At 48.2% G+C, this 13,198-nt stretch overlaps 2 protein-coding genes across 2 annotated transcripts; both read right to left on the bottom strand.

Annotated features, from left to right (window-relative positions):
• Positions 1–3,313: 3,313 nt before the first annotated feature.
• On the bottom strand, positions 3,314–4,276 carry LOC149521264 (olfactory receptor 6C3-like). Its single transcript, XM_089774417.1, has one exon. It carries the CDS (start codon positions 4,274–4,276, stop codon positions 3,314–3,316), a length of 963 nt encoding a protein of 320 aa, XP_089630543.1.
• Positions 4,277–11,920: 7,644 nt separating this feature from the next.
• On the bottom strand, positions 11,921–12,847 carry LOC149521263 (olfactory receptor 6C3-like). The gene has a single exon (XM_089774416.1). It carries the CDS (start codon positions 12,845–12,847, stop codon positions 11,921–11,923), a length of 927 nt encoding a protein of 308 aa, XP_089630542.1.
• Between the last annotated feature and the right edge of the window lie 351 nt (positions 12,848–13,198).

Genomic DNA, 13,198 nt, shown 5'->3' with positions numbered 1-13,198 from the left:
AGTAGAAATCTCTGTTCTTCTGATGGATTAGATGAGAAGGTCTCTTGCTTCAGCTCTCCATACACTCCTTGTAGAGATCAGCGATGCTTAAAAATCTCCTTTACTCTACTGAATATCCAATTTCCTCTACCTGGCTGACCCCTGCACACACTTACAGCTGTGACTTGGAGCCTCCAGGAATAAACTTATTCCAGTTATAATCCGGCTCTGACTCCAAAATAGTGATAAACCACGTGCATGGAACTGAGTCAATTAGAATCCACACACGTTGAGTTAGCCCAGGGGTGTCCAAATTTTTTTCAAAGAGGGCCAGATTTGATGAAGTGAACATGCGTGAGGGCCGACCATGTTGCCTGACATTCTTTGAACCATTAAAATTAAATGCAAATTAACTATTTTATGCAAAATTTATTGCAAACGGTATACTTTTTATTTCGTCATATGGATGACAAATCTAAACAGGTGTTAAATCACTCTGCCTTTCATATCTGAAGGCCAGATGAAAAAAAAATCCAGGAAGCTGAAATATATGTCAGGAACATTGTAAAGTACATTACATATTATTGGTAATAAAGGTTGTCTGTCAACTTTTAAGTTCAAAAAATATGAACAGGAACATAACACCAAGTATACATGTTGTGTCCAAATATATTTATAACTGATTTAGACCAACTGACATTAACTGAGATTTTACAATGTATTCATCTCAATACATATGGATTCGTTGGGGGCCATAAAAGATAGATATTGCCAAATTACCTGTGGGGCCGTATTAAACCGGAACACGGGCCGCAATTGGCCCGCGGGCCGGACTTTGGACATGCCTGAGTTAGCCATTTCATGAAACAGGGTGGGACAGACTGAAAGTGAATAAGAAACATTCACCAAGCCCCCAGAACTAAAGGGAACGTGTCCACTGGCATGTGCCCGGCTCCCATTTAACCCAGCCCAGTGTGTTTGCCCCTTGGGATCTCAGAGCCCCAGGCACGTGCTGGCCGAGAGGTTCCTGGAGCTCTGCAGCTGGTGTGGAGACACAATGGGGCAGGGTGTGTGTGTGTGGGAGTCAGTCCAGGCAAAGCAACAACTGCACAATCCCTCTGGCACTGGACAGCCCCCCACAAACGCGAGCAGCTCTGCTTCCCTGGGCAGCTCTGCAGCTGGGGTGTGTCTAGACTACATGCCTCTGTCGACGGAGGCATGTAGATTAGCCAGATCGGCAGAGGGAAATGAAGCCGCTTCATTGAAACCAGGTTTACCTGTGACGATCAAGAAAGGCTTCTTTGTCGGCGCGTCGCGTCCAGACTGCCCCGATCTGCCGACAAACAGCTGATCGGCAGAGCGGGGCAGCCATTTAAATTTAAATGAAGCCGCGATTATTTTAATCGCGGCTTCATTTCCCTCTGCCGATCTGGCTAATCTACATGCCTCCGTCGACGGAGGCATGTAGTTTAGACGTACCCCTGGTGTGGAGACACAATGGGGCAGGGTGTAAGTGTGTGTGTGTGGGAGTCTGTCCAGGCAAAGTATCAACTGCACAATCCCCCTGGCACGGGACAGCTGCCCACAAACGTCAGCAGTTGTGGTTCCCAGGGCAGCTCCCTCGGCCACTCGTCGGCCCCAGAGTCCATCTGGCTTCTGGCTCCGTCCCAGGCCGCAGGGCCATTTTGTGCCACTAAGGCTGCTTCATGTTGCCATTTGCCACATCCCGGAACGGTTCCTGGAACCCCACGTCGCCCCCCCTCTCAGAGCTCGGGGTCTCCTTCCCCTCCCTCCTTCTCTAGCAGAGCTGTCATTGGTTCGCACAAGCCCTGCCCAGGAGTGGAAAAGTCGTATGTAGCCAGAGGGGAGGACCCCAGAGTGAGGGGGGCTGTGATGGGGCAGTACCCAGTGATGGAGAGAATAGGTAACCATGGGAGAGGCGTGGGTCAAAAGGGGGCGCTCCAGGGCTAAAGGAGCTGATTCCCGGTTAACCAGCAGGAGGTGCTGTGGCGGGGAGGTGGCGCCCGGTTACCGACTACTTTCTCTGCTCTGGAAATTTAGGACGACTCATGGGGGAGTGAACTTGAGAAGTTCTCCCAGTCCCCCTCTTTCTTCCCTAGGGTACTATGGGGCCCTGGCCTCCACCCAGACTTACTCCCCTCTGCGGGGGATTTGGCCTTTCCATGGATCTGGGACAGCTCAGACTAGTCAGCACAGCCAAGGGAATGTCCACGGATTTGGCCATTTTGTGCCACTAATGCTGCTTCACGTTGCCATTTGCAACATCCCGGAACGGTTCCTGGAACCCCAAGTCACCCCCCCTTCAGAACTTGGGCTCTCCTTCCCCTCCCTCCTTCTCTAGCAGAGCTGTCATTCGTTCACACAAGCTCTGCCCAGTAGTGGGCAATAGCGCAGTGACCTTGCAGGGGCCTGCCAGGAGCTCCCCATGACCCAGATGTGGCCCACAAGCTGCTATTGACCCTGGGGCGCAAACCTGTGGTGGCTGAACTGAAAGAGCAGAGACAGATTCAGTGGAATTTTGTGCTTCCGTTCACTTTATTTCTCCCTCCTGGGTGGTAAAGAGGTGAGGCCACAATTGCATTTCTGCCTGGGCGCAGCAGGCCTGTTGGCAAATACGGAGGCTGATTTAAGCCAACCTGTCTAGTGCGTTTGGGTTCTCATTTCCTATTCCACTTAATTCATCCATTTCTTTTTATTTGCATAGTGAGGGACGTAGAGCCTTATGAGTACGGGAAATTGCTGCCAAACAGTTTCCCTTTGTATTTTATATCTCGATATCAGCACCTGTACTGGAAGCAGTATGGACAGAGACAGGCATGTCTTGGCTCTGACAAATGTATGGACAGGCAGGAAATTTCATTGGAAGGACACTTAAGGTACGTTCTGCGCAGCAGCATTATTTTGGAATGACTTCATCTGCGTCTACACAGCAGGCCATTGTTTCGAAATAATGTCAAAATACTGTCAGGCTGGAGGATTTCTTCATCCAACTCCTGTAACCCTCATGGTACGAGGAGTAAGGGCAGCTGGAGAAAGAGGGCTCTGTTTTGAAATAAGGACTGCGTAGACGCTCCCAGTTTTGAAATAAGCTATTTCAAAATAAGCTGTGCAACTGACGTAGCTCAATTTGCATCGCTACTTTCAAGTTCTGCCCTGCTGTGTAGATGCAATTTTAGCCTCCCAATTCTCCTTAAAAATTCACTCACTGCTGTAGCAGAGGGAAGGAAGGAAGGAAGCAAGGAAAAGAGGACTTGCCTTTTTTCAAGAAGCCAAATTGGCCATGTGTAAAGAAATGCATCAATTTATCTCTATTTCACAGTACACGCCTGTGTCTCAGAGCAGCCAGTTTCAGAAGAGCTTTTCTCAGGGCCTGATGGACCTCCTTGTTTCTCAGGCAGTAGAGGAAAGGGTTCAGCAAGGGGATCAGGACTGCGGACCAAACAGACAAGATTTTGTACACAATTGCGGGAGGGTTGATCTGAGGCACCACATAGATTGTCATTACACTCACATAGTAAAGTGTCACCACAGTGAGGTGGGAGGAGCAGGTGGAAAAGGCCTTTTGCCTCCCGGTGCTGGAAGGGATTCTCAGGATGCTGGCGATGATGAAAACGTAGGTTGTCACGGTCAGCAGAAAGACCCCAATGTTTAATATGATCGAGAAATAAAATGCCACATTTTGCAGAATCCTGGTGTTGCCGCAGAACGAATCTATAAGGACTGCAAAATCACAAAAGAAATGGTCAAATACCTTGAGTCCACAGTATCTGAATTGCACACTGAAAATGTGCAGCATGACGTAGTAGGCAATGCCGAATATCCAGGCCCAGGCCACCAAGTGACCGCAAACCCGTCCGTTCATGAGAGCATTGTAACGGAGGGGGTGGCAGATCGCTAAATACCGATCGTAGCACATGGCCGTGAGCAGCAGACATTCTGCATTGGACAGGATAACAGAGATATAGAATTGCACGTAGCAGTTCTGAAGAGAAATGGTTCTGTCCCCGGTCGCCAGACTGCCAATGAGCTTGGGCAGAATGGTGGAGACCAAGCAGATCTCCACAGCGGACAAGTTGGCCACAAAGTAGTACATGGGGGTGTGAAGGTGCGAGTCAGCCACCACTAACACAGCGATGAGGAGGTTTCCGGCCAGGGCTGCAATGTAGATCACTAGAAACAGCAGGAAGAGGAGGGGCTGCAGTTCAGGGCCGTTCCCCAAACCGAGAAGAATCAATTCCACGATGGGTGTTTGATTCCTTCTTTCTGCTGCCTCCATAATTCATATCTAGAAACAGAAAAGCATCAGACATTCAGGGAGAACCTGCGGACAGGTTGTGCTGTTGGCCACTTAGGCCAAAAACCTCGGCTCACTGGATCTCTCCACTTCAAAAATGAAGTTGCCCTTTGGCAGAGGAAAACGCATTTCATGAAAAAGTCACAGTTCCCAGGGGAACCAGGAGCATGAAACCTCTGTGAGTTACAGCAACATCCCACTCAGCTGCCTGACCCCTCTTGATCATTAAACCCTTTTGTGCCGTGAATTGGAAATCTCTTCCTCATGTCAGTGTCCTACCAGCCAACCTAGAGAACACAAGAGTCAATCGATGGCAAAGGGAAGATGTTTAACGTTCAAATAGGGGTACGCCCAGCCTGCCGTGGGGAGGTGTGTTTCCCAGCTGGGCTAGCATGCATGAGCTTTGATCAAGTTAGCGTCATCAAATGAGCAGTGAGAACAAGGCAGCAGAAGCGGTGATCTGGGGTACACAGGTGCGGGCCTTGGATCTCGGATGGGATTGGGCCGACTCTACACTGCTATTGTTAGCATCAGAAACCCATCAAAGGCTAGGTGTGTCACTCCAGCAGAGCAGGGAATTGCTTTTTTGAGGCTGCGTACGGATAGACTCCCTAAGACAGAACCCAGCCCCCAAGAGGCCTTTTTAGACTCCATTTCTCTATTGACACAGAGATGAAGACTAGGCACGTAAAAATTGCTAATGAAGCGGTGATTTAAATATCCTGACCTTCATTAACATAAACATGCTAATGCTTTTTTTCTAAACTTAGCTTTTTGAAAAAAGCGGCACTGTCAACGTGGATCGTTAGAAAAATAAACTTTTTCTAAAGATATGGTAAACCTCATTGTACATTCCTACATGTAGGGTTAACATGTAAGTCTCGGCTTGACAGAGCCCTGGCTGGTTTAATTGAGTTGGGACTGGTCCTCCCTTGGGTAAGGGGCTGGACTTGATGACCTCCTGAGGTCTCTTCCAGCTCTAGGATTCTATGGTTCTGTGAACATAGTTTGTGACCCCACAATGGCAAAATGAGTGACCAATCTCCATATTCCATTCCAGCAATGGACCCCCCCTTCCGGCCTAAAGGATTGGCTGAGCTGGATTTACAAGACCGCACCGTGGACCTCTTTCCCATTCCAGCGTGAGACGTATTTACACATCCACAGCGCAAGATCTTGCCAGGCTGAACCACTGAGTGAGCAGCACCACAACGGAGAGAACAGCTCCTTTCCCCACCCAGCTAGCAGCATTCGAAACATGCATTCAGACCCTGCTTACCAGAGGAAAATATTCAATGCTCCCAATCTGAAAGATTTAGAGATTCTTGCCGAAAGCTCCCAGGTCGGTCTGATCTCTCGGCCTGGCGCTCCACACACAGGCCACCTTGTTGACATTAGCTGAGAGATTGGAAGGCACCAAAGGGATTTAGGCACCAAGGGCCTTACACTAATAAAGAGAGTTGGGCACCCGGCAGCCCACATTTCAGACCTTTGCTTCAACTGCGAGAGCCTCTTCTCCTCCAGAATGAAGGGTTGTACCTGCTACGCACACACACACACTCGATGTCTCACACATACACCCACACTTTGTATGTCTGATTCACAATCAGACTGTCTCCAAAACACATTCATACACTGTCCACTTAAACATACACACAACACACACTGTCTCTTCAGCACTCCCCTTCCAACACATTCTGGTGGTGTTGTTGTAATTTCCTGCAAGACCCATATCATCTCTGTCCTTTGTGTTCTTCTAGTAGTTTCTGAATTGGTCTGTGCAATCATCATTTTGTTTCTCTCTCATGTAATTCTCCATTTAATTCTTTGAGAATTGAATTTTCCAATGCTTAAAATGTCCTGGATGGAGTAATTACCCCCAGGGCCAATTTTCTTGCAACAATTGTGGTCAGTCACACATCACCTTGATAGTACTGCACGTAACAAAATTAATTCTGCCTGTGGGGTAGAAAAGTGCAGGAACATTGGTCAGAGGCAAAGGGCTGCGTAAATCGGACGGGGAAGGCGGAGGCGGATGGTGTTTGCAAAACACACCTGCCCTCTGCCAGTGCATATTTGGAGAGTGGGGAAGGGAGTCAGATATCCTATCAGGTATCAGATGTGGTAAAAATAATTGTTGCCTTCCCTCGCAAAGGATGTTAGAGATAAAACCATACTCAGTGGCTGCGTATAGACTGGCATGATTTTGCGGAAATACTTTTAATGGAAAAGATTTTCCATTAAAAGTATTTCCACAAAAGCGCATCTAGATTGGCATGGATGCTTTTGCACAAAAGTATCCGTGGCCAGTCTAGACGCGATTTTGCACAAGAAAGCCCAGATTGTCATTTTAGCCATTGGGACTTTTTTGCGTAAAACAGTTCTTTCCTGTCTACACTGGCCCTCTTGCGCAAGTATTCTTGCACAAGAGGGCTTTTTCCCGAGCGAGAGCGTAAAAGTATTTGTGCAAAAAGCACTGATTTTGTACATTAGAAAGTCAGTGCTCTTGCACAAATTCAAGCGGTCAATGTAGACAGCTGGCAAGGTTTTGCGGAAAAGTGGCCACTTTTGCTCAAAAACTTGCCAGTCTAGATGCACCCAGTGAGTGAGCGTCTTTCCCTACAGTGCAAAAGATTCATCAGTAGAAGATGCAAGATGTTTTGAGGTAAAATATGGGTTGGTTTCTGTTTTGTTTCTACTAGTAGAATAATAGTTGACTCAGCCAGGGGCTAGTTGCGGATGGGGAGCTGACCCATGGGGAAGGACATATCTCATGATGTGCATAAGGCAGCCCAACAAATACCAGGCTCAGTTTTAGAGTATTGCCCCCTGGACAGTGGTACTAGCAGAGGGATGAATTGCGCATGAAATCACTTCTCCTAGTTTGGGCCACCGTAAAATATCGACAAGAGTTTTACAACTGGCTCAGTGTTCTACATCTGAGAGCCGCCCATTGCTCTGTCCTAGGCAGGTTTTCCTCCAGCTCGTGTGGGCTGGGTTGGCCCCCAAGGTCCCACCTGGAGCTGGGGATCCACTGAGCCTCTGAGCCACCAGCCTGGGATCCCGCTCATACTGAGCTGCTGTGGCCAGCTGCAGACAACACCCCACTCCTGCCCTTCCCCCTGCACCCACACAATAGACGTTCACTCCTTTGCAGTCACATAAAGGGCTCTGTGACGGGGCACCATACGAGGGAACCTACAGTCAAGGGAACCACCAGCAGTCAGGTCAAACCACCCACCAGTAGGAATTTGTTATCCCATTTGCCTCTCCCTCCGTGTGAAGTGGAAGGTGCCCACTTGAACTCGCCACGCTGAGATTTCCCCCCACACACTAAATTTGAAGGCTCACCAGTTTAGGTAAAACGACAAACAAGTTTGTGAATGACAAAGGATCACAGCAGATTACCAGGAAATAAACAGCACACACAAACGAAGCCAAACAGGCGTCTTGGAAGCAGAAGGAACAAGCAGATTCTCACCTTGCATGGCAGGTTCTCAAAGCACAAGTTGTATTTGCTTTGCCGCTTGGGTTTTTCAGACTTCCGTATGCCAGCGGGAAATCCCCATCGCCCGGTTCCCGCACGGTCCTCGGTTCAGTCTTCCTTCCGCCGATCGTTCCAGGAGTCCTCCTTCGCAGGGATTGAAGAACTGCTGACCTCACACTCCGCCTTTTGTAGCTTTAGAAAAAGGTGGGGACCCTTTGTTTCAACTATGGCTCCCTAGAGCTGGCTGTGGAAAAACACAGACATCCCAAGATGGAGCCCAAAGTCACATGGGCTGAGCACATGGCCCTGTAGAGTCATGAGTTAATCACAGGCTCTCTGGCGCATTCCCAAGAAGACTCACCAGGAGGGATAAGCTTCTCCTGAGATCTGCTGTTTTGCCTTATGCTCATTACGCTCAACAACCCTTCCCAACGGTCTGACTAGCACCTTCCCGAGTGGGAGGTACCCAGCTGTAAAAACATTGGAAGTAAAGAAACTTAGTCTATACTCATAAGTACAGATACAAAAACAAGGCACAAATACAGATACAACTAGGAGAACCCTATTCAAGAAATTGTGACCTGTCTGAAAGAAATGCTACATTTTCATGCTCTAATCCCATCATCAGACAACTTGAAGAAATTGGGATGTAGGGTCACAGACTCTACCTTCTTCCACTCCCTCCTTGGCTTGACCAAGAAATCATGTTCCTTCTGAGATGGTGGATGCCTTAGTAGGCACTTTCCCTTTCTAATTACAGCACCCATGTTATGTTCACCTTCAAACTTACTATCCTTTGCCAGCTGCACTCTGACCCCAGCCCTACCTTCTAATTTTATACAATTTAAAAATGTAGGGTAAAGACGGTATCTGCTGCCATTGGTAGACTTCAGTTATCTCTGTAGCCTGAGCTTTGGTTCCTACCAATCCAACAGCACTGCTCGGTCTATTTCGTCCTTATTCCTTTCCACAGAAGTTAGTGTCTCCCCTAATTGGCAATTCCTCCTTCATCTGAAATGATGTCATCTCGTATTTCTAAGGGTGGGAAGTGGAAACAGTTGCAGAGAGGAAAGTTCATATTTATTTTGATGGAAACAAAGCACAATGGTATAGGACTAACGTATGACTAACCCCAAGGGGAAAGCAAGGAAAACAATAGATGTAAAAGAGGAATAATGGAAGCAGGAGAAGTTTTCACCCAAAGACAAAGCAAAAAGGAAAAGAAACGTCTCATTCAATGGAAATTGAAGCCCGGACAACTGATATCAGTAGAAATCTCTGTTCTTCTGATGGATTAGATGAGAAGGTCTCTTGCTTCAGCTCTCCATACACTCCTTGTAGAGATCAGCGATGCTTAAAAATCTCCTTTACTCTACTGAATATCCAATTTCCTCTACCTGGCTGACCCCTGCACACACTTACAGCTGTGACTTGGAGCCTCCAGGAATAAACTTATTCCAGTTATAATCCGGCTCTGACTCCAAAATAGTGATAAACCACGTGCATGGAACTGAGTCAATTAGAATCCACACACGTTGAGTTAGCCCAGAGGTGTCCAAATTTTTTTCAAAGAGGGCCAGATTTGATGAAGTGAACATGCGTGAGGGCCGACCATGTTGCCTGACATTCTTTGAACCATTAAAATTAAATGCAAATTAACTATTTTATGCAAAATTTATTGCAAACGGTATACTTTTTATTTCGTCATATGGATGACAAATCTAAACAGGTGTTAAATCACTCTGCCTTTCATATCTGAAGGCCAGATGAAAAAAAAAATCCAGGAAGCTGAAATATATGTCAGGAACATTGTAAAGTACATGACATATTATTGGTAATAAAGGTTGTCTGTCAACTTTTAAGTTAAAAAAATATGAACAGGAACATAACACCAAGTATACATGTTGTGTCCAAATATATTTATAACTGATTTAGACCAACTGACATTAACTGAGATTTTACAGTGTATTCATCTCAATACATATGGATTCGTTGGGGGCCATAAAAGATAGATATTGCCAAATTACCTGGGGGGCCATATTAAACCGGAACACGGGCCGCAATTGGCCCGCGGGCCGGACTTTGGACATGCCTGAGTTAGCCATTTCATGAAACAGGGTGGGACAGACTGAAAGTGAATAAGAAACATTCACCAAGCCCCCAGAACTAAAGGGAACGTGTCCACTGGCATGTGCCCGGCTCCCATTTAACCCAGCCCAGTGTGTTTGCCCCTTTGGATCTCAGAGCCCCAGGCACGTGCTGGCCGAGGGGTGCTTGGAGCTCTGCAGCTGGTGTGGAGACACAATGGGGCAGGGTGGGTGTGTGTGGGAGTCAGTCCAGGCAAAGTATCAACTGTACAATCCCCCTGGCACGGGACAGCTGCCCACAAATGCCAGCAGGTGTGGTTCCCTGGTCAGCTCCCTCGGCCCCTTGTCGGCCCCAGAGTCCATCTGGCTTCTGGCTCCGTCCCAGGCCGCAGGGCCGTTTTGTGCCACTAACGCTGCTTCACGTTGCCATTTGCCACATCCCGGAACGGTTCCTGGAACCCCACGTCGCCCCCCCCCTCAGAGCTTGGGGTCCCCTTCCCCTCCCTCCTTCTCTAGCAGAGCTGTCATTGGTTCGCACAAGCCCTGCCCAGGAGTGGAAAAGTCATATGTAGCCAGAGGGGAGGACCCCAGAGTGAGGGGGGCTGTGATGGGGCAGTACCCAGTGATGGAGAGAATAGGTAACCATGGGAGAGACGTGGGTCAAAAGGGGGCACTCCAGGGCTAAAGGAGCTGATTCCCGGTTAACCAGCAGGAGGTGCTGTGGCGGGGAGGTGGCGCCCGGTTACCGACTACTTTCTCTGCTCTGGAAATTTAGGACGACTCATGGGGGAGTGAACTTGAGAAGTTCTCCCAGTCCCCCTCTTTCTTCCCTAGGGTACTATGGGGCCCTGGCCTCCACCCAGACTTACTCCCCTCTGCGGGGGATTTGGCCTTTCCATGGATCTGGGACAGCTCAGACTGGTCAGCACAGCCAAGGGAATGTCCACGGATTTGGCCATTTTGTGCCACTAACGCTGCTTCACGTTGCCATTTGCAACATCCCGGAACGATTCCTGGAACCCCAAGTCACCCCCCCTTCAGAACTTGGACTCTCCTTCCCCTCCCTCCTTCTCTAGCAGAGCTGTCATTCGTTCACACAAGCCCTGCCCAGTAGTGGGCAATATCGCAGCGACCTTGCTGGGGCCTGCCAGGTGCTCCCCATGACCCAGATGTGGCCCACAAGCTGCTATTGACCTACCCTGGGGCGCAAACCTGTGGTGGCTGAACTGAAAGAGCAGAGACAGATTCAGTGGAATTTTGTGCTTCTGTTCACTTTATTTCTCCCTCCTGGGTGGTAAAGAGGTGAGGACACAATTGCATTTCTGCCTGGGCGCAGCAGGCCTGTTGACAAATACGGAGGCTGATTTAAGCCAACCTGTCTAGTGCGTTTGGGTTCTCATTTCCTATTCCACTTAATTCATCCATTTCTTTTTATTTGCATAGTGAGGGACGTAGAGTCTTATGAGTACGGGAAATTGCTGCCAAACAGTTTCCCTTTGTATTTTATATCTCGATATCAGCACCTGTACTGGAAGCAGTATGGACAGACACAGACATGTCTTGGCTCTGACAAATGTATGGACAGGCAGGAAATTTCATTGGAAGGACACTTAAGGTACGTTCTGCGCAGCAGCATTATTTTGGAATGACTTCATCTGCGTCTACACAGCAGGCCATTGTTTCGAAATAATGTCAAAATACTGTCAGGCTGGAGGATTTCTTCATCCAACTCCTGTAACCCTCATGGTACGAGGAGTAAGGGCAGCTGGAGAAAGAGGGCTCTGTTTTGAAATAAGGACTGCGTAGACGCTCCCAGTTTTGAAATAAGCTATTTCAAAATAAGCTGTGCAACTGACGTAGCTCAATTTGCATCGCTACTTTCAAGTTCTGCCCTGCTGTGTAGATGCAATTTTAGCCTCCCAATTCTCCTTAAAAATTCACTCACTGCTGTAGCAGAGGGAAGGAAGGAAGGAAGCAAGGAAAAGAGGACTTGCCTTTTTTCAAGAAGCCAAATTGGCCATGTGTAAAGAAATGCATCAATTTATCTCTATTTCACAGTACACGCCTGTGTCTCAGAGCAGCCAGTTTCAGAAGAGCTTTTCTCAGGGCCTGATGGACCTCCTTGTTTCTCAGGCAGTAGAGGAAAGGGTTCAGCAAGGGGATCAGGACTGCGGACCAAACAGACAAGATTTTGTACACAATTGCGGGAGGGTTGATCTGAGGCACCACATAGATTGTCATTACACTCACATAGTAAAGTGTCACCACAGTGAGGTGGGAGGAGCAGGTGGAAAAGGCCTTTTGCCTCCCGGTGCTGGAAGGGATTCTCAGGATGCTGGCGATGATGAAAACGTAGGTTGTCACGGTCAGCAGAAAGACCCCAATGTTTAATATGATCGAGAAATAAAATGCCACATTTTGCAGAATCCTGGTGTTGCCGCAGAACGAATCAATAAGGACTGCAAAATCACAAAAGAAATGGTCAAATACCTTGAGTCCACAGTATCTGAATTGCACACTGAAAATGTGCAGCATGACGTAGTAGGCAATGCCGAATATCCAGGCCCAGGCCACCAAGTGACCGCAAACCCGTCCGTTCATGAGAGCATTGTAACGGAGGGGGTGGCAGATCGCTAAATACCGATCGTAGCACATGGCCGTGAGCAGCAGACATTCTGCATTGGACAGGATAACAGAGATATAGAATTGCACGTAGCAGTTCTGAAGAGAAATGGTTCTGTCCCCGGTCGCCAGACTGCCAATGAGCTTGGGCAGAATGGTGGAGACCAAGCAGATCTCCACAGCGGACAAGTTGGCCACAAAGTAGTACATGGGGGTGTGAAGGTGCGAATCAGCCACCACTAGCACAGCGATGAGGAGGTTTCCGGCCAGGGCTGCAATGTAGATCACTAGAAACAGCAGGAAGAGGAGGGGCTGCAGTTCAGGGCCGTTCCCCAAACCGAGAAGAATCAATTCCATGATGGGTGTTTGATTCCTTCTTTCTGCTGCCTCCATAATTCATATCTAGAAACAGAAAAGCATCAGAGATTCAGGGAGAACCTGCGGACAGGTTGTGCTGTTGGCCACTTAGGCCAAAAACCTCGGCTCACTGGATCTCTCCACTTCAAAAATGAAGTTGCCCTTTGGCAGAGGAAAACGCATTTCATGAAAAAGTCACAGTTCCCAGGGGAACCAGGAGCATGAAACCTCTGTGAGTTACAGCAACATCCCACTCAGCTGCCTGACCCCTCTTGATCATTAAACCCTTTTGTGCCGCGAATTGGAAATCTCTTCCTCATGTCAGTGTCCTACCAGCCAACCTAGAGAACA

Source organism: Pelodiscus sinensis, chromosome 30 (genome assembly GCF_052426305.1).
Source record: "Pelodiscus sinensis isolate ZL-2025 chromosome 30, ASM5242630v1, whole genome shotgun sequence".
Lineage (NCBI taxonomy): Eukaryota > Metazoa > Chordata > Testudines > Trionychidae > Pelodiscus > Pelodiscus sinensis.
The sequence above is the reverse complement of the archived record's forward strand: the minus strand, read 5'-3'. Positions and strand labels throughout refer to the sequence as shown.

What these genes read in the sequence shown, in the direction of transcription:
- LOC149521264 (XM_089774417.1), bottom strand. Translation starts at nt 4,276, where the DNA reads ATGGAGGCAGCAGAAAGAAGGAATCAAACACCCATCGTGGAATTGATT.
- LOC149521263 (XM_089774416.1), bottom strand. Translation starts at nt 12,847, where the DNA reads ATGGAATTGATTCTTCTCGGTTTGGGGAACGGCCCTGAACTGCAGCCC.